Here is a 22,825-nt window from a genome sequence, read left to right on the forward strand (position 1 = left end):
AAATGACTGTCTTCAATAAGCGGTGATTCACTGAACTAGCCCTGAAGCTGCGTTTGGAAGCTCAGTATTCAAAAACCATCTGTGCCAGCAAGTACCAGGAGAGGGCTTTCACTTTATATTTAAACAAATTATACCCTGAGATATTTCAAACATATACTCTGTATTTATGTATTTTGGGATACTAGCCATAGGTCTTGATGTAAAGCCAAATTATTTTATTATTATTAAATACAGAAAACTACTTGTATTTAACCTCCACACTTTACATAATAAAAAAGAAAAAGCCTTAAGATTCAAGACAAAAACTTGAAAAACATGAACTGAATAGATTCGAAATCCATAAGGTAAACAAAAGCAACTCAAAATAACCTGACATTAGAGGTGCTTAAGGATACTAACTAAAGAGCTGAAGTGGTTGTTCTCCCATTCCTGTATATGTCATCCTTTGCCATCCACTGCTGTGTATCAACGCAAGCATCAACAGGACACAGCAAATAAGAATCACACAGCACTGTTGATAAATGCATAATACAGCTCAAGATTACTAGATTCCTAACTTGATAATCATGCATTAAATTCCAAAATGCAGTAACATTTATTTTCCAATAAGCTTGTCCTATCATTAAGAACATGAAAAAACAAAAATCTGCAAATGCAGTATTTTCAACTCTGCAAGGCAGAGAAGCTGAATTCTTCTAAAGATACCTCATTTCTCTTTACTCCTTCTCTTTCACTCTTGATCTAAGCCACAATATTATAATAAGCAAAATGAATTACTGATGAGCTGCTAGCTGCTACAGAGGAACCTGTGTTTCTATCAGATTATCTAAAATATGAGAAGACAAGAAAGGTACTAAAAAGAAAGTGAATGAAGAGCAGGTGATCTCAAGTTTGCCGTCTCTGTCTTCTTGTAAGTTCCTTCTCCAGTGCCCACTGGGCTCTAGGCCAAACTACTTCAACAAGCTAAGCTGAAACTATTCACTTTTTATTGCTGTTAGGTTAGTTTTCTGCCAATTTATCAAATGGGAACGGGTTAGCACAAGGTACAACAAGAGCCAGAGCCAATGAAAGGGAAGGGGCAGGAATGCACTACTAGGGATTGGGATAGAGATCACATTGAGATTAGCTCAGGTTACTGTGTAACCACAGTCTGAAACTAGTTACACATTTGGTGGCAGTGTTATTTGAGGACACCTAACCCCTGCTCATGCACTTTTTTGTAAAATCTTTTATTCCTATTTTTTGAAAGGATTTTTTTTTTTTTTAATATGGGTGCATGGAGAAGCAAAACAACAAACATACATGATATAAAATCAGCCTCACTCCAAAACTTCTAATTTTCACTCTCCCCAGGTAAAAGTGGTCAAAACCCGCAGCCATACTAGTACAGAAGAGGCAAATGATGTGCCTGGCCTTGATAATTTAAACTAATTCTACCATCAGAAAAAAAGTCAATTTATCTACAACAGGAAAACAAGCAAACAAGTTCAAATGAGCCCTGGCAATGTGAGACAGTTTAAAGAAAACACTCTTGAACAAAGTGCTGGTAGAAGAATATTTCCAATCATGAGCACAAACTTGTTCACATTTAAAAGAGCTGTTTCTCTGTGTACAACAAACAGTACTTGATCACAGAAACACTAAACTCTCCCATCAACTTCTCTTAAGCAGAATAACCACCACTACTCCACAAACTGACCTCCTGCTCAGATCAAAAAGTTATTGTTAAAAACATCTAATTTCCAAAGAGAAATTGTGAGCTAGTATTTCTGTTAAACCAAGAAACTGGACTGAAATTCAACACTTCTCATTGAAAAAAAATAGCCAATGCAACCAAGTAAAATATCAAACAAGAGTTCAGAAATGGAAAAAATGTAAAATGCAGGGTGGGATGATTTGTAAATGTTATCACTTTGGATCAGCAAATGTGCAGTGTCCTAGCTGCAACAAAAGCAGACATGTATGTCAAAAAGGGTAGGCCAAGAAAGCTCTTACCAACTCAGACCTTGCAAATAGATTATCAGTAGCAAGGACTTAAGCAGCTTAGAAATCGCTTAGAGAGATCAGAAGGTCACAGACCATAGTGGAAATCAGACATCTGAAACTCGAACTGGGCTAAGGGGATGTCTGGACAGGATATAGTTTTAAAATAGTTTTCTCTGTTGTTTATAATTTCCAGAAATCCAAAGAAGATAAATCAGATAGCCTTAGACAAACAATACAAACTTCCAGAACCTTTTTAAAGTGAAACATTTTTGAGGAGCTCGGTTTACTTCTGCACAGCAGCCCTCGTATGTAGCTCAGAAAAAGAGAGGGAGTTTCTAGCAGCCAACTTGTATGACACAGCTTCTACAATACTAACCCCCCAAAAGACTCTGAATAATCCAGATACAGCATCCAAGTCTTTGAAATCAATTTGCAGCCAGACACCAATATAAGTCAGCCAGAAGGAGAGGGATGGGAGCACTTCAGTCTGAACTGGCAGAAGTCACACAATTCATGACTCCAGGATATCTATGTATCAGCAAAAGCCTCAAGGGTATGTATCAGCAAAAGCCTCAAGGGTAATTTGTCAACTGAGTAACAAAGAAGTTCAGCAAAATTTGGTCTAAGAGTGCAACAAAGGAAGTAAAAAATCTCCAGAAACTTTTGGAATTTGCCACAGACCTTTATCTTTCCTTTAAGTACTATACCAGGAGAGCAAGGAGCTTCTAGACAGAGGGAAGCTGTTCACCATAACCCACCCAGGCATATAGCTCTGAATAAAATGTTTCACCAAAGGTGACCACAATTTGGTTAACCAAACTATAAAAGCTTAAAAAAAGATATTTTTAAGGGGACAATAGAAAATAAAAATGAATTTCTGGTATTTAGGAAAAAACATTCCTTTCATCAAGTAAAGATGTATGGAGGACGTACATTTGTACATCATGAATCTGAAGGGACCATATATTATTTCAAAGTTTCAAATTAGTTTTAAATTAAACAATGGAAGCCAAAGCTATCACTGTTTAGCTTCTAATGGAAGGTTTTTTTTGTTCTGTTGCCCCAGCATTTCTTACAAGTGCTTGCAGATGAGAACAGAATTCTTTACTGAATGTAAGACAAGGAGGGAGACTGAAAGGAAGGCAATGCAACAAGACAGCACAAAACCCAGCAAGCTCCCTCAGCCTGAAACTACTTTGACTAGAAAACAGGAGCACCTTCTACATATCTAAAGTCATAAGTCAACTTCAGAATATACACAAGATGCGTTTCTGTTCCTAGCTCAGCTAATTCCTTTGCACTAATCTTAGCACATGAAAAGAGAGAGAAGTCAGATAAAAGCTATCCAAAATGGGAAACAAAAAGGTCTTTGGAATCGCCTGGCATTTAGATAGCCAAATGTCAGAGCCAAAACTGTTAGTCAGTTATTCAAAACAAAACATTTGCATTTTCCTCAGAACACGCATATAATAGGGAGAATTACTTTGACTCTTATTTGTAGTCATATTAGCAGAAATAAAAGCACCCAAACTTTATCTGTACTAAACAACACAGTATTCTTACTGCATTATCTAACATAAGTTAACCTAATTATCCTAGTTTTCTACTTTGGCTAATATATATCATGCTTACGACGATTTTGCATTCCATTGAGTAGTGTAGCTACTTCTCCATTTAAGATAACAGAAGCATCCTGTTAATGAACCAGATTCTGCTTCTAGAGTACAATATTCTTATTAAAAAAGCATACAATTTAGCAAGATTGCAAACACATTTTTGCAGCTGCAGGGGACAACTAGCCATTCTGTAAAAAGTTTAGACACATATTTGTAAGCAAACTGCACTTAATGTTATTACTACAAGCTCTTAGTCCAAACTGTAAGCAAGAATACAGTTATGTTTCTCAAGATATTTCTTCATGCCCTACTCTTCTTCCTGTCTTCCTGTGGAATATGCAGAGGAGAAAAACAGTATAAAGGCAGTGAACAGTTTCAGGGAGAGATCTATACTTTGCATTTAACTTATTTTTTCTAAAAATATTCTTCCATTATCTGTTGAAAGTTAACACTTGAAAATACAATCAACATGCCAGTTTAACTGAGGCAAGATAAACTGGACTCAGTCCTTCTAACTTTGGAATTTGCATCACCTTGTTCAAGTTACACAGTTCAATGAAAATATCAGCATGTAGCATTTCTAGTTATTCCTACCAGGTTTTGAAAGAGTAATTTATCTGATTCTGTGCATCGACATGTACCTCTCCCCCTGTGGCAAGCAGTCCAGGTGAATCAAGCTTCCGTTTCTTCCGAGGACCAATAGCTGCCAATGCAGTGAGATTGGCATCTCTCTGTCTCATCTGTGCAAGTTCTTGTTGCTGCATCTATTAGAGAGAGGAAAAAACTCTGGTTACTTTTAATTCTGTTGTCATTTCAAGAAGTTATTCTCAGCCCTGTGAGCATCGAGTAAAACTGACACATGAACAATCCCTAAGAATACTCTGCTGTTCCTAGAAATACCACTTTAGCAGCTCAAGCATGCAGCCTTGCAGTAGAGTAATAAAGACACAGAAGATCTCGACTTTTTTTTTTCCAGTAACTCAACTTTTTTTTGAAATCTCCACCCTTATTGAAAACTGCATTAGCCAGTACAATATACCAACCACACATCTCCAGCTTAAGATTGATACGAAGAATGTAAACACCAATTCAAATCCTCAAAAAATATCTCAAACATTATTTCATCTCAGATTTATTTTGAATATTTCAAATATACTTGATACTTGCTTCAAAAACCCCAACATACCTAAATTTATAAAACACTTCTAAGTATTAGAAGAAATTAGTGCTGACACAAACCCCCTACAAACTGAATTTATAATGGATTTATGCAATTAGATTTCAGGTAACAACACCTTTGACTAGACTGAAGCTAAGAAAATAACCTGCAAGTGCATTATGCGACAATATACCAAACTGCAGAAAATAAGAGAAAGTATCCTGACCACCCCATGCTGAAGAGGAAGGTCTGCGTATTCATTTTAAGTATAATCCTTTCAGAGAGTTAATGGTAACAGAATATTCCCATGAACAATCTTACTGTAAAAAATATTTTGATCAGCAATACTACATGAGAATAACTTAGGTAATGCAACATATTATTTTAATTAGATAAAAGCATTCAAAGCTCCATAGCTCCTAATAATCATTCTTGCAAATTTCAAAACTTTGGGTTTGCATAATCCTTCAGTAAATTCAGAGGAGGTGTTTGTTTTCTAATCTCTTTGTTGTCATATTTATTCTCACTTCAACAGAAATGCACAGAACACTACCTCAAGAAATTCAGTACTGGTAAGGAAAACCTTGTATGATACAAACAATTCTTCATTAAAATAAAACTGAACTGACAAGAGTAGATGGAAGTGTCTCAGCCATTAGTTACATGAACTGAATATACATAAGCAGGGTCTGAACTATCTTGGCCAATGTGAAAAGGAAAGGAAATTCAAACTAAAAGTACCAATGTATGGTATCTTTTCTCCAGCTGCTTCTGCCTAGAAAGAGCAGGTCCACTTCATGCATTCTATTTAGTGTATTTTTTAGTTTCATCCATTTAGAAATGCAACATATTTTCATGTCCTTCAGAAAAATCAAATTCAGTTCATTTAGAGTTCGAAACCCCATTTTTCCACATTTTTATGCTATATATTTTGTGACTTCAGTTATTATCATAAGTTGAATATAACATTATCTACAAACACACATCTCATCTACAGGACAAAAGAATTTCCTAAATACAAAATGAAATGTGGAAAAATATCTAAATAATAGTGCAAAGGTCTATACATACTTCCCTTTGCCAACTCATATTAGCTTTTTAGCTCAAATATCTTTGGCTCTCTTCCAGATTAAATGCCAGTTAGACAGACTTGCCCGCTTACCCTTTCAAGGTAGATAGCAACAGTGGTGAGCTCTAATCATTTACAAAGGTCATGATCGGAAGCTAGCCCGTAAGCAGTCATTTAAAATTCGATTGATCCCTATTTGTAGTCAGGGAAAGAAAATGGACATTTCAGCTGTATTGTAATTATGAGGCTTCAAGGCAACTGTAAATAGATGTGCAAATCCAGATACTGGCAAATACCTTAGAGAAGAAATTATTACTACAGTATAACATATATCCAGGAAAGGTTGAAGATAAAACTGCATATAAAAAAAGATCAATCATCTTTTTGCTAATTTGCCATGCTTGCCAGCCTATAAGGGTTATCACAATTATCCGAAGTCTGATGAATATTTAAGCAAGGGACAACTGGCTTGGAGTGATCTCAGACGAAGTTGTAAAGTGGATGGCTTCACAGAATAAGAAATGTTGCACTGGAGGAAGTATTCACTTCCTGGAAGTGCGGGTCAAAGATAAAGTCTGACAGGTAACTGGTATCATGCAGAAGTTATACGAGCATCTTCTTCAAAGTCACCATTTCCATTTAGCACATGACATGAAATCTGGGTCAGGCAATGGAGCCGGGCTCTGTTCTATTGAAACTGGGTGAATACCACCAAGATCCTTCCCTTCTTCACTTTCCCGTGGCTCTCACCCTGCTTCACACAGCATGTCTATTATTTAGGCTGTAAGTTTTCAAGACATGGATCCTCCTCAATGTGCCTTACTTATAATCTGGCCCCAATGGGACTAATATACACTAATACAAGTAAGGAATATGCTGCCAGGTACAAAAACTCCAGACAAAAACACAATACAGTTTCTGATGTTGGTTTTACAGTACACACCTTGGTATACTACAATAGAAAACAAAACCTCCTTATGTATACTTCAAGGAATATTGGTCATAAAAATATCAAATGCATCAAATATATTTGCATCATCAGTACAACCACTGTATCCTGGTGTTTTACTTAGTAAGAGCTGACACAGTGAAATACTTGATAGGTATTATAGTACACAAATTCTCATCAATCTTTTAAAAATTCTTTATTGCTGGTGATTCCCGCCCACCCCAGCTCATCTGAAGGTAGAGGATGATAAAATTACATTTGAAAATAATCAAGAGAATTATGACCCTGATACTGACATTACCAACAGAAGCCTTTATCTTGCAGGGGTTACTTTAGCTGGCTAAGGGAACATCTCTGCACTACTCATTTGCTTACAATAAAACATTTTTGCAGTTTATGGATACTTACTAGTAAAACAATTGACAAGATTCCTAGATGTTATTTAACATCCTGGAGCACAACAATCACCACTGCTGGCTTCTTAGTACCCTTATTCCAGCTTGCTCTGATTTCCCTCTCCAAGGCACATACTTCTGTTTATTTATACCCTACATGAGATTATCTGTACTAGTCTCTTTCCTACTCATCACCTGACCCTTCAGAAAAAATATTATCCCCAATTGTAATCCTCGTTTAAAAAAGCAGTATCTTGGCTCTGGTGAAAAAAAGGGGACGCTACATGCTTCATAAAGACATTTACACATGCAACGTGGCTGCTAACATCTGAATCAACAGGAGCTTTTCAAAATTAATGGCACGAAGATAGGAGCTATTTTTAATTGTCGTAAAACCTGATATGGTTATTGCAGGTAACTTGCAAGAAGTTTAGGAATATCCAAGCTTCATGGGGGTTGTGTAAATAACCTAGATTTAATAACCCTGCTTTGGTGCCAACAGAGATTACTTTTAAGATGCACCTCTTGTACCACCAGATGCCAAATGCATGACCCTGACCACTGGAGCATCTTCTCCCCACTATACTCTAGAACTGTATTCCCTGCGACAAGTGGAAATGACTCTGCAACCAGTTTGACTTTGCAACCAGTTCTGCACGCAGAGCTCCAAGGTAATCACCCTCTGAATCCTTAGCACTAAGAATAGGGTGAATTAAATAGTTATCTTCGGGGTTCTGAAATCACTCTTAAAAGTAACTAAAAACTAAAGCTACTTAAGCTTCTTACTCGACTTTAAAGTAACAAAACAGATTGTTACTACAGTATAGTTTATCTTCTAACTAAGCTAGTTAATAATTTCTGGATAGTTGAACAAATGAAGGACCTGTTAATGTCTATACATTCTGATAAATAAATTTCCTGTTAATTAATATGATTTAGCAGAAGTGAATCTAACTCAGTACAACAACCAACAAGATGCTACTATTTGATATCTATATTCATTCACATTCCCATTTTTATATTGGACTGCTGATGCAGTAACATTCTTCAACTTGCCTTCATCACAATTAATATGGAGATATATATCAATAGTATATTCAAATTTCTACCCTCTGGGAAAAAAAACAACGCTTCATTCAGAACCACACTAATCAACAACAATTAACTTTTTTGAAAGTCAAAATATTAATCTAAAACACAAATATTCTGCCATATTATACACGGAAAATGCTTATAGATGAGATGCTTTTCCTTGCTCCTTATCTGATCCCAATTTATTTTTAGCATGCCATTTACTTACTGAAAAGATTTTCATCATTTAATGACAACTTTAACTTAGATGCCATTGATGGAAAAGTACAGTATAAAAATTAAGCACCAACATTTTTTCACACAGCGAAATTTTTGTGATGGTGCAATGACATTAAAACCCCAGGAAGAACACTACTTCACTACTTCAGTACAGCTAAGAAGAGAGGTCCTAGAATTTTAGTTTGTTTTCCTTAGATCACTCTGTTCTGATACATTTGCATATTTCAGAAAGAAATGCCACAAGCCATATGCCACAAGGAAAACAGCCAGATGTCTATCTAAAGTATCAACATTAGATCTTAAAATCTAGATTTAATAATTTCAAAAAACCAAGAACTCACTTATCCATGGCATGCTTTGTAAGTAGTTTTTGTAACAGAATCCAAGCATTTTAAGCCTTTTTCACTTTAAGCCATTCCTGCACTACAAACCATCATGAGAACTGTCACTGAGATAATAATATGTGGTGTTAATATGCTTAGTGGATATTTTTTTCTTCTTAGAATCACAGGCTTCTTTGGGTTGGAAGGGACCTTAAGGCTCATCCAGTACCAACCCCCTGCCACAGGCAGGGTAAACCTTCCACTAGACCAGGTTGCTCCAACTGCTGTCCAACCTGGCCTTGAACACTGCCAGGAATGTGGCAGCCACACTTAGATTTTTACTTCCACTGGCAGTTATGACAGTCCACGCAACTATAAGAAACCACCCGTTTAAAGACTTAGTATTTAATTTTCAAGACATAAGAACTTGCATCCATTACTCGAGTATTATAATATCCACAGCGAACAGCGAAGATTATTTTCCGCTTTCCTAAAAGATCAACTAAACCATCAGTAAATTCAAGGAAGCTCTTGCTAGAGGAATAAATTCTATGGATTTTTTTCAAGGTATGAATTTAGTCTGGAAAGGCAACTGTAAAACAAATGCTGGATAGTTCGTATGAACGCCTACAGATCTCAAATCAAACACCTTCTCCAATCCAGAAAATTAAATGGCCTAGCAATGGCTGCAATCTCTACTGTCAACAGAGAATTCTCCCTCTTCAGTGAGCACAAAAGTCTGTTAATGTCAGCTATGCAAACATCCCAGTGAACCTAACATGCTCAGCTGAATCTACAGGAAAAGGGAATGTCGCACAGCAAATGAAGCACTGCACTACACATCAGAAAGACAGGAGCTGTACACAACCATGAGCAAAAAGCATATTGAAAGGAAGGTAAAGTGTGCTCCAAATGGAGGGCAAAGACTAAGCAAACTTAAATTAGCTTTGTTTAAAGCAAAAGATGCAGATGAAATATGGGCCTGACCTAGTAATGACCACACCTAGAGAAAATTTCCTCCAATATAATCAGAAAGTAAGAGGATGACTGGAACTCTTAACAATTCAAGTCTACATATAAACACCTTCAAAAATAAAAGGGAGAAGAGACGGGTCAAAGAGGTGTTTTGCTACCTACAGGCAGGAATCATGGATGCTTTTTGGCTTGGAAGGAAAATAATCCAGTGACAGAGACACATAGACGATTGTGAAGATAAAGAAGGAGTAAGAGCTTGAGGAAATATTCAAGTATGTTTAAATATCGTCAATACAGAATTTGAGAAGGGAAGAGAAGCTAAGTTGTAAAAATAAGTTTCTATAAGACTCAGAGCCAACTCAGTCCACAAAGAACTAGATTTTAGCTACTTTCAATTCCCAAATTCGTTCAGAAATACCACCTAAGAAAAAGAAAAGAGGACCAAGAAGAGGCTAACAGCACGACAGAAGCTATAAATATTGACAGACTGTAAACCATAATCAAGAATGAATACAGCCAGGAATGAATAACAAACAGGAAATTGGCAACAGAGAGCACAAAATGGCAGAAATGTTTGGTGAAAGCAAGATCATATACACAATGATTTAAGCATTGATTTCTAGCCAATAGGCATCAATGGAGAGCCCTCCTAATGCTGTTTGCGATGGATGGCTTAATTCCGGGCAAGACGGTCATATGCTGGGAAAAGCTTGTCTTAATTGATGGTTCTGAAACATATATCTATCAGTCTCAGACAGTAATTACACCCCCTAGAAAAACACCTTTTTTACTGAGGAGGGCCTGAAATGTGGAACCATTACACATGTCCTAAGACGCCCACAACAGAAGGTGCGATTAAAAAATGAAACTCATTAAAAATGTTGGCAGTAACCTAAACAAGTTCAGGACAATGATCAAGAAGGAACAGTGAGCATCAGATAGCGTGTCTTGAAAAACAGATAATGTCTGCAGACTGCCCATGCTGTGCTTCTGCCTCTCCTTTGCATTTCTGAAGTCTCTAAAGGTCAGCAAAACTCCTACAGCAATAACACTGACTGGTAAGAAACTGGTCCAAAGAAGCTAAAGTTTAGAAGTGGCACTGCAATAATGCAATACCAGAGAAGTTATACATGTGTAACAGCAAATCATGCACTGAACATGTTCTGTGATACATTTAAACATCACAGCCCTACTGAATTATATGCAATATTCTACAACACAAAGCTGGATGCTACTTCTCCACAAACGCTCTCCCACAACTCAGTAAAAGCTGTGATCCTCACTTGCAATGGCTGTACATCTATTTGATACGGATCAAGATTTTACTTTATTCAAAGAGGTGTGTGCATTGGCTGGTTTTCTTCTTCCTTTTCTTCCCTCCTTTTTTTTTCCTTTTAACAACAGTCAAAAATTATTGCACAGTATTGAAAAAAACACCCTAGGCAAAGACTAAGCTGGGAACATTTCAGCCCCCAAGATGAGTTCCTCAAAATAATGAGCATCTGATTACAGTACTGGAACCTTAATGGCGATACTTTTGACCAAGTGTCTTTCCTACAGTAGGCATTTGTATTTATGACATCTAATTTCATTATGGTAGAAGTTTACCCAAATTTTTCATTAACATTTGCCCTATTACTTTGAACACTATGTATGTCAAACTTCTGATACAGAAAACTAAGTGCATCCTGCCTTTCATCATTATTTTTCCCTGAAAAAAGCTACCTTAATTGTAATTTTTCTCCTGTCATGTACACTACCAAGTTTAATGCAATTTTTAAAATAATTATCAGTAAAACTAGCTTTATCTTCTTACTACTACTCAGATCACATACTGTCTGAACTGATTCATATATATATTCATATTTGTAGGCTTAATTTTCTTGGAAGTTTCCTTAGAAGCTTCCTTACAGCTTACAAAAGATCAAAAGCATGAAGAATTTTAAGAGTGATTTTAAAAAGTCTTGTCATTTTTTAACATACTTCATCTCTAGTACTATTGTATTCCGCAAATATTTTGAAGTTCTTACCCCACTAGTCCCTTTAATCAACTAATGGTCTTTATAGGTATCTATGAAGTTCTTTTGGTTAATTCTGTATATTCCTGATTGGTTGCCTTTTTGATTTTCCAAATACAATGCACTGTTTTAGTTTAACCTAAAACCATTTATTTCTGCTGCTGTCCAACCATTTCTTGAGCTTCATATTCCCATCTATAGTAATACAAGATATAATACTTATTTTAACAAAGATACGTCTCAAATTCCTCTGGAAAGAGTTCTCTAACTATGTAGGGGTTTTTGTCTTTATAGTAACCTTAATAATCACATTTCTTCATTCCTCAAAATCTGTTGTTGGTTCTTGGTTATACTATTCTTCAAACAACTTACCTCCAGCTCTTCTGTACTAAGCAGATACAGATCATTTGAGCAAAGGGTTTCTGAGGCACAGAAAACTGGCAGGATCAGTATTACCAGAGCTAGCAACTGAGATGTCAGTAACTTACTTGTAGTAAATCAGAAAAAGTTTTGAAAAAAAATTCCCTAAGATCTGTGATTTTATTTTTTGTTATTGGTCTTAATTTTATTTCAAAGCAACTCAAGAATGGGCAATGACAATCTTCTCAAACTGTTCTTCAAAGGAAACAGGATATACCCGTAAAGCATAAATAAGACTAGTAAGAATACCTGTCAAAAAGCTTGATGGCTTACTCACAGGCTCCTTAATTCAAGTACAAGCAACAGAAGAATACCTTCACTTCTGGGGCACAGTTGAGAAAAGACTGGTTGAGATCTTTTCTCAGGCCCTTTGTTAATCTAAGTGGGGGTTTACTATCCTCCCAAGATTTCTAGGATGCTCTCCTTTCCACCTGAAGTGAGACACTGTATGAGGGCTCCAGAATAGATATTTTAATGAAGATCTGGGAATATAAAACACAGTGAAAACCTGTATGAATGATGATCATATCTAGATTTACAGACTGGAGTTACAAAGAGCAGCAAACGTGTTGAGCTGTGGCTTTAGTTAGGGAGGTCTGACAGAAAGAGTGGGATAATGGGAGCCAACTCAACTAATAAAAGCAAGGAAATACGCTTTATTTTTTTAAAATCATTCACTGGAAAACACAAGGGTCAGATGAACCTCACAACCAAGCTTTCCACCAGCCCCTATGCCTGCAGCTGGAGTGCATGCAGTAACTCCCAGAGGCTATGCTGTCCACTGTAACAAAGTGTTAAAGGTTGTACTAAAACATGAATCAATGGCTCTATTTTTCAGACGGCAAAGTGTCCCTGAAAAAAACAATTCTGAAACTACCCCTTAAAGAATCTTTCATTGTATCTGAGTAATACAACAGCTCTTGGATACTGACAGCTCTCCATGGCGGCTACAACTCTGCATTAGTACTATGAGACTCCAATCAAGAATTTCATCTGCATATCTTTGTGCATCACGAGTTTTGATAGCAGAGCATGGCCTTTTGTTACTTTTATTTCTATTCCATCTCTGGCACACACTTGAAATCTGAAATAATTAAGAACAACAGAACTGTAGCAAAAACCCAGGGAATGTATGTTTTCGGTTAGTGCATCAATGGAGTTAACTGAAGACCAAGGTACATAGGAAGATCTTAGCTCTGTGAAAGTGGAGAGTGACAAGAGTCATACCATAAAATCTCAAGTCAGCCTGAAGCATTTTGCCCATTTAAAAAGAAAAAAAAAATAAAAAAAATCTCTTTTGGTGCAATTTCTCTGCCTGTATGCCATCACCACAAAACTTCAAAATAGTTTATCAGAAATTTTGGTAAGAGGCTTTATTATCTAGATTATTCCAAAAGAAAATGCCCAGATTTTGATACCAGTCCTCTCACATTCTTATGGGAAATCTGCATCTTGAAACTGCTAGCCTCATTTGAGGAAATGAGGAAAATGGAGCAATCTACTAAAAATCATTTGGCTGTAATAAGTAATTTTAATCAAATAGAGAGAGAGAATGGCATTGAAGTTAATTTCTGAAGTCATAAACAGATGGGAAATGTGTAGTGTAGAGACTGGTTGTGCACTTTTAACACAATATCCTTTTTTTCAGTGTGGATTGTGGTTTGATCAAGTCTAAGTGACATGACAAAATTTTAATTTATTCTGAAACCATATTCAACTACAGAACTCACAGTATAGCAAGTATGCTACTCTTTTCCAAAGTGAAATTTGAGGCAGAGCAATTTTGGGAACAAAAATAGCCAGACGCCCACCTCCTTCTCCCCCTTAAAAGGATAGGACAGGTTCACTTGCAAAATGGAAGTTCCACTGGGGATGCAAAACAACCTCAAAATTTAAATAATCTACATCTTTTCTGCTTTAGATTTAATGACAGCAAAACCACTACCGCTCATTTCTCCTGCAGATCAAGGAAACAACACACCACAGTGTGGGGACAAAATATTTCAAGCAATTTTTCATACACTGACAAGTAGTAAATTAGGGAACCTTGTAAGTACAATACAGTAGTCATCCCCTACTATTGATCACATATAATTTACATCTTATAAAGATGTGAATTCTTGCATTCTCACTCCACAAGGAAAATCTCAATGATTTATTCATTTCAAATAAAAAATAGAAGGTAGATGAGAAGAATTACTTCACAGGCTGTAGCTTTCTCAGGGCACTAGTGCTAGGCTCTTCTTTCGCACTGCCCGAAGGGCCTTTGTGTGCAAGTCCCTCTAATTAACAAGGTGAATCATGCAGCAGTTCCCTAATTAGTGAACATGACAAGCCAATGGAAACAAGCAGACAGACCTGGCGTACAGATATGGTCAACAAAAGGCACACCATTAAAAAAAAATACGTATCTTTCACGTAAATAAAATACAAAAAGAGAACTAGCATAATACCTAATTTCCCTTTTCATGTTTTATGCTTGTTCCTCATTTATTGCAGATATAAATAACGACACAATAAATCAAGGTTTCCAACCGCAAGTTGGACCACCCCTCCAAAATCAAAGAGTAGCTATCCTACGTGAGTAAGCATCTGCTTAAGGGGCATTATTTGTTTTCTCTCGTCTTCTGCTTTAAAGAACTGCAGTTACATTACGCTTAGCACTTGCAGAATCCCGTAATTAATTCTACTCAGAATTTTTTTCTTGAGATCATTCTTCACCAGAAGATAAAATGAGTATAATAGCACTTTTATTATTGCATTATAAAAATGCCTACATTACCAATATGTAATAATTTCTAACTTTTGTAAAAGAATAAATAAATAATAAAAGTGAATAATCAAAGAATCAGATTTGCATTAAAAAAAGAAATGAGATGATCTAAAATGTACCCCCTTACATTCATCTTTTCAAGTAAAGTATTTTAAATCTTCCACTTTTCCTTCTGTTTCTCCCCATCTCCAAAACACATGGGGGTTTAATTCATTTTCCATCTACTGCAAATTGAACCTTTGATTTAGATCTTAACAATTCTTCAACTTATTGCAAGTCTAAAATGCATATAACTAAAAGCGGAATATAATTCTTCACAGAAAAATTCCACTATATTCTTAGTTCTCTATTCCTTGGTACATTAAGTGAGGTAGGCTACAGACTCTCCCCTCATTACAGGTCCCTCTTCCTCACAATCTTGAAAAGAAATATTTCTGACTTTCTTCTTCTAATCGGATAAAATTTCCTTACATTCTAGAATAAATGTTCAAAATACTGATGTCGAAAAAATATCTTCACTTTTTTCATCAGTCCAGTTTTAAAACCATGGGATTAAAATACTGGCCCCAAAGTAATAAAGGGTTCTACAAGCCTTTAAAGGTTCTTTTGGGGGGGTATAAATTTCAAGAATCTATAATGAGGTTCTATTATAGAACTGATTAACTGTTTTAAAACTGTTTTAAATTCAGTGGGAATATCCACAATAAATAGTATCAGAGATCATAAGCAGAAAGCTAAAATCACTATAAGCTATTTGCTATGTTTTTTTCCCTTCTTAGCATTTGAGCCTCCCCTATCTTCTCTTAGATCCCACTCAACATAACCCTTCTTAGGACAGTGCAGAAGAGCTTTAAACACAGGGTGAGAAGTATCCTCTTTTAACATCAAGGCACAACAGATAATCTGCTAACAACTGAACTATGATCTGCCATATGCACAGAGGAAGTATTCAGCAAACAACCTGTCACAAATGCTTACTGTTTCAGTAACCAACTCACCAAAGGCCTTTGCTTTATAAAATACACTACAAACTCTGGCACACAATTTATTATCAAAGACTGTAATTAAATGCAAGACTACTGCAAAGAGAAAAAAGATTCAGTGCATTAAAAAGCTTTACATTCTTCTTTGCACCTTAAATAACAAAATCAAAGCAAAGAGATTGGAAATACATGCTAAATATGCAAAATAAAAAATCAGTGCAAAAAATCACAAAATTTTGAGTTGATTTTCAACTAAATGGTATACATAAACACAATTATATATATGTAATTACAAAAATATTCTGCATTTAAGGAAAAATGTTAAATGCAGCTGATAAGAAGAAATAATTGTCCACAAGAGATGCTTTGATATGAGATTGTATGTAATACTAGACAGACAAATTCTGTTTGTTTTGAATACTGCTACTGATGTCAGTAGAGTTATCCCAGAGTTACAATGGTGTAACAGAGAAGAAATCAATTTCCAATATTTTAAGTATGAGGAACTCATACTTTAAAAAGCGACAGGAGTAAAAACACACGACGACAGCAAACAGGGCAAAAATAAAACCCCCCAAGACAGAATAGTCAGATCATTCTCCTATTTGCCACTTAGTCTACCATATGTCCTCAGCATTCCATATCTTGGCATGCCTGCTCAGGCAGACATTTCCTTCTCCATCAGATTTATTAGGGGGTTTGTTTCTCAAATTTCAGTACCTAACCAGAAATAATGTCTGCATATACACAGTTGGACACATGAGAGTCATTTACCCAGGAATTATTGTTAATGCCTCAGTTAAAATTATGTAAAGATATTTAAGAAATGTACAATTATGATTTTTTCTTTCGTGTAGCTGAGCAGACCACAGAAATCATTGCATATTGCAATGTTCACAGAAGCATCAGTTGACAAACCTAAGAAATACAGGCATTTTGGATAACATAACAAGATACAAGATAAATATGTTATAATCACTCTATATCCAGAATATAAAAAAAACAAACCAGAGTAGACTGCTGTCACATACCACTGAAACCCAGCACCTTCTATTGAGCACCACAACTGCATGCAACACGTACATAAGTTTAGCTCAACAGTGAAGTGTATTTTATCTCAGTGTAAATTACTGAGATTAAACCTTGAGAAAACTGGAATGAACAACTGGTTTCTGATAAGTTTGCCAGTCTCTCCTGACCTCAAGTTACTTTTCTCCCCTAAGAAGATACATCTCTAATATAATCCAGAGCCTTGCTTGACTTCTGCATCCTAAAACAAGGTACAAGTTTTCAAGCCAAGACTAAATTAGGGTGTTTTAGGGTTAGCTACTGTAGCTTCATGGTCTTTAGGTACTTTCCATGCAAGCTGGAGGTCTGTATCATTCTACCGAAGTAAAATATATAAGAAATTTAAACAATTTGTATTCTTAGAAAGGGGAAAAATCATTCTGTACTTGTGTATTCTGACACACCCCAGTAAACACTGGATTCCCTCTGCATATTGCTTAACAAGGAGAAACCGGCAGCTGCTAATGACAGACCATGATTAAAACAGAGAACAATTTTGTTTCATGTTGAATTTATTCTGCCTTAAAATAGGAAGTAAAAATTTCTTTACTTAATTAAACAGCAGCATACACAGTGAAGTAATAAGGTATTTTGAATAACTTTCTCAATTATTACCTGTCATAGTAAGATACAGCAGATATCCCTATGTATTCTGCAGGTACCCCTATACTGGGGAGCCTATCTCACTTCTCTGGAGCTGACGCTGTCTGTTACAGCCACAAAGTGCTGGGATGCCTTAAGGCAAACTTTTCAAAAACTTAAATACAGATTTTGAAAATTATCCGATTTCTCATTAAATTGCTCTTTCTCCTGTCTTCCTGCACAAAATTAACACCTAAGTTTTTCATGCTTCTAATTTCCCATTTGGTATTACGTGACACCTTCCTAAAGCTTACTTGACTTGCCTGACGTGTTTGCCAGGTATGAGCACTTCTGCCAGGTTAGATTTATTTATCTATTTATTTATTTATCTATTCTTACTTTTGGGGAAATTTATAGATTTTCATACACCTTAACATGTGAATATGGTGTTTGGCCATACAGGGTGAAAATCACTTTAAAAATCTGATAGTATGTCAAAAAAAACCAAGATTAAGAGAAACCTTCAGAAATCTACATGGTGTTGTTTTTTTTTTAATAATAGAAATGCCTTTCTGAATATAAATTTAGTAGTTGCAAAGGGAAAGGACACGGAAGAGTAAGGAAGCCTACTCCTTATTTCAGATGGCTTATTTAGGTTTTCCTATGGCTGTGCAGAGTCAATAAACCCATGAACTGTAATTGGATCATACTGGTTTTCAATTCCCTCCCCTTCTACCCTACATATAGTGAGGTATCACTTTTGAGGAAGCTGTAACACCCCAGTGTACAGACACCTGTCAGCACAAACATTTAACATGCTTTCCCATTCCAGAAAATCCTATCCTCATCTTTCTGACCATTCCTATGGAAAACTAGAAGTTAACCACTAATTCAGCAATAACTTTCAACTCTAAATGAAAATAAAATCCTTATAAATAATTACACAACTGCCTAATAAGGTTAAAAATACAGTGATACTTTTCAAGTGTACCTTTTAGACATAGCTGTATCTACCTTTAGTAATACTGACATTTTTTACTCTGCTGCTGCGTGTTTTATGACTTTACCACAGTAAACTACCTGAAAATGACAACAAAGCTACTATTCCCATTACTCCACAATAATTACATACATATGTAAATACATAAACGTAAATCCTCACATCCCAGCACAAACTGAAGATGCTAATGAACCTTGTACAAAAATTATGAGACTTTTACAAAGCACATTTACAGAATCAGATTATTTCTTTGTATCTGATTTTATAATCAGCTAAATAAAATATTCTTGAAGAGATCTGTGAAAATTAATGTCTTGCGCATAAGCTACTTGGAGATACACAGAAATATTGCATGCACATATTTTAACTCTCTCAAAAATACGCTGGCAAGGAAGTTTAAAATTACTCTTTAAAATTTTACTACTACAGCTCCAACTTCAGCTTTAACTCTGCTCCCATGAACTCTTTCATCTTCCACTAACAGGCTAGAAGCAGACCACAGATTTTATGAAATACAGTGTGTTCTACAAAATATATACATTTGAAACAAGGTCCTGCCATTGTAAAAGGACAAGAACATGCAAATACCCTTCCAGACTACAGCCGGGAAGTAGATGTGGGGACCACGGGTAGACTTTTTTATGTGGAGCTTGCACAAAGAAGAGACTGAAGATTTGTCAGCAGGAGGTATGCAGCTGATTGCTGATGGCCAGCTGCCTGCTGCCGGTGCAATGTGCAGCACCCAGACTGAGTGGGCAGAGGAACAGAAGATTTAGTAGGTGCGTCTCGATCCCCTTAGGTTATTTCATGTGACGGGAGCGCCTGGAGGAACTGGGGGCAGATGAAAGCTGGCAGCTGTGTGCTGCCTCAGGCGCTCCAGGGCTGCCAAACAGGGCTTACAAACATGTTAGCTCAGCGGCAGAATTAAAGCCCTCATTCGAGTTTATTTTGGGGTAAGAAACCAGTGTGCATACTGAGGATGGGGGAAAACTTGCCCTGCAGGCTGAAGCCTAAGTACACCTTGACCTCTCCTTGCAAGCTTCTATAGAGTAGAGCAGGCTTGACTGAGGGACAAAACAGCTAAATAATAATTTAGACTGTTGTCCAAGTAAACTCCTCAGTTTCTGACAAGCTGACACAGCTGACATTTGCTGCCCTCTACTTATTAAATAGGCAATCATATTCTGAAGTCTAAAGCACCACTCTTTTGTCAGATCAGCAGGGAAGTAAATCTGTCGCAGTGTTCAGGTAAAACAGTTATGTGATTTTTCTACATTTACGGCTTGCTCCAAATGAAAATATCTTTTCTCCCACACACACTTTTCCCTCTCCTCTTTTCTGGCTGGGACGTTGCAGACTAAGTGAAAGATTGTTTCTACCTACGGAAGACCAATATTCAGACAACATACCACTGAAGCAGAAGAGGAACTGGGAATTCAGTCTTGATATCTTCCTTGTGCAAACTGATCTGTACGTATTTAGACACATTAAAAAGGGTTTGGTTTTTTTTTAAAAAAAAGGAAATACCATTGCATGCATTCCTCACTGCCCCTCCTGGAACCTCTGGATGCAATCGACAGTACTCAGGAGAAGCAAAGCCAAACCATCCTTATCACAAATCTCACACTGTAAAGGTGGAAGAAAACAGTTCCCTTATCTCTTCACTGAGCTCTGTTGTCTGGGCATCCAAAAGCTATTATAAAAAGGGGGTCGTCATTCTCCACTTGTTTAGCAGTCCCTCAAAATCCAACAGCAGTACCACTGGTTATTCCTACAGACATGGAAGGAAAACTGCAAGGGACCTGAAGGGCTGCAAATTCTCCTGTTACCTTCCTGCAGTTGAAGTCAGACACCACTTTCATGGAGCTCATTTTACAACAGAAAGTTGCTGCTGGAATGTTCTGGCGAGATTCAGAAAAGCAAAGTCACCTTCAGCTAAAGAAATTCATTACAAAGAGATTATACCATTCTAAATCCATGTTCTGGAAATTCATATTTTAGTAGTCCTGTTGCTTTATAATGACAGACAACAATCTTTATTAGGCAGGACTCCATTGTGAGTATACACTCTGGAAGTCAATGTAAACCACAAGGATGGATTTATCCTCCCCTAACCTCTTGTCAGCTTTTTTTTGAAAAATGAAACCCGTTAAGTAGAGCTGAATTGGTAACAGGTACTCCTTTTTTTGATATATTAAAAAAACAAACCAAATGTATTTCATAACAGAGCTAAAATCAGTCTTGATTGTTCCTCACTAGTTTTGAGAATTAGAGTACATAGTCACTTAAAATTTTGTTGGCAAAGTAACAAAAAAAAAAAAAAAAAAGAAACCTGAAAGGAAAAGCCTACTTATACAAGTCTATACAACTTTTACTTGTTTAATGTTCCCAAATTCTCAGAGTCACATGGGAACCTTTTGGTAGCAAGGTAAAACAATCACTACATTTCACTTGCATACATTGCTGCTAATGTCTCAAACAGCAGACTGCATTAGTACAAATACAGTTGTCATACAAAGTCTAAAAGAAATTGCACTGTTGCTGTGTTAATTCAAAGGCTGCTATCTTTCAAATACCTCTTCTAGACTGAGACATCAGCTATACAACAAAAAAATGCCTGACTAGGCAGCCTGCCTTCTTGTTCGTATCTCCTGTCCCCATTTTGTTTCACATTAGCTCCCGCTCTCAAAGATGTGCAGCCTCATTCATCTGTGCTTATAAACAACCCACATACAAAGACTCGCAGTCTGACATGGCTCTTTGTGAGGTAGCACAACACATCAATACAACACTGACTGTCCTCCTCACACACTGCATTCAAATTTGTATGTAACTCTAGTGAGGGAGTAAACGAAGTTCTAAGACTGTTTTCTAGATAGCAAGTATAACTAAATATTAAAAGAGTGTTCTTTATATTTTAAAGATGCATGAAGTATGAAAATAGTTTGCTACTTAAGAAGGGCTGTGTATTTAGCTTATGTATCAGTAAAACAGCATTTGCTTTTAGAATGCTAAAAATAAGTTTTAGTCACAAAAAATAAGCATTCATGTTAACTAAGCAAGAGCTAGGCAGCATATATACACTAAAATCTTGCATCACTGTGGAACTCCACCAACATGATTTTGTAGAAGGAAATTATTATGTTTGAGAGGATTGGATTTAATTTAGATTTCTACTACACTAACCAGGTAATCTTGGGTCAAGCTTGGGTTACGTAAAAAAAAATTTAACCCAAAATCAATCCCAAAATCTAGCCCTTAACTCAACTCTAATTAATATACATTTCACCCAAGCAGGAATAAACCAATTTGACTTAGTTGGAAAATATTATGGCCATTCCTTTGATCCCATGGCATTTTTCCATCAGTTACCCAGTTTTCTGACTGCCTCTACTGCAAGGGTAATGCCACACTTCATCTTCAGCCAAACAACTGCCATCACTTCTGCTCTTAGCACACAAAACCAGGTTGGATGTGTTTGATTTTTTTCTGCTTAATAGTAAGACTATTACTGCCTGAAGTTCTTCAGGATTTGTAGAATTCATGACAGGGTACCACCTTATCCTTGGAAACACAGGAAATACTTTGTCAAAACCCACTGTCTTTAAACTAATTTGAAACTCCGAAGAGCTACACACCAAGATTCAGATGTACTAAGTTTATTACTGATTACAGATCTTCTTGTTTCTTCAGCAGCAGTATTTGTATATGCAAGCGTAACACTAGTCCTCTCCTGTCCTTCCCAGAAGTTCATAAACAACTTCAGTTGTTCAGAATTTGTGACTTATCAACTTATACTAATGTATCTCTACATCTAAAGTAAAATGTACTCAAAAGGAAAAAAAATCCAGTTAAGATAAAACAGTAAGTTTGATAATGCAGCAGGATTTTCATGACAGTATTTTGACTGATGAAAGGACCACTTCTCTCTGAAATGCAAGTTCAATACTAACATATGAAGTTACTGCAACAACTTTATGACTTCAGGAAAATCTTGTACTCTAAAGCCAAATCCATGGCAGTGTTGAATGGCCTTAGATGGTACTAGAACAGCCTAAACACTTATCAGAAGCATTTTTCTGGGTACAAATAACAGACCTGTAGTAAAGGAAGACTGAACACAAAGTAACTCTGTTAACTAACCTTCTACATGTATTGACAAAAATGCCTGCATTCCTTCTGCATCACAGCTTTGGTA

General features: G+C 36.4%; 1 protein-coding gene across 3 annotated transcripts in view; it reads right to left on the reverse strand.

Annotated features, from left to right (window-relative positions):
- Positions 1–22,825, reverse strand: part of LOC130594358 (transcription initiation factor TFIID subunit 4-like) — a 149,317-nt gene that overhangs the window by 47,140 nt on the left and 79,352 nt on the right. For all 3 annotated transcript variants that reach the window (XM_057400196.1, XM_057400195.1, XM_057400197.1), the window contains exon 14: positions 4,244–4,366. In XM_057400196.1, the coding sequence (XP_057256179.1) occupies positions 4,244–4,366 (123 nt within the window). The remainder of the gene's footprint in view (positions 1–4,243; positions 4,367–22,825) is intronic.

Source organism: Pezoporus wallicus, unplaced genomic scaffold (genome assembly GCF_028554395.1).
Source record: "Pezoporus wallicus isolate ANWC-B61680 ecotype Strahan unplaced genomic scaffold, APGP_CSIRO_Pwel_v1 contig_447, whole genome shotgun sequence".
NCBI lineage: Eukaryota > Metazoa > Chordata > Aves > Psittaciformes > Psittacidae > Pezoporus > Pezoporus wallicus.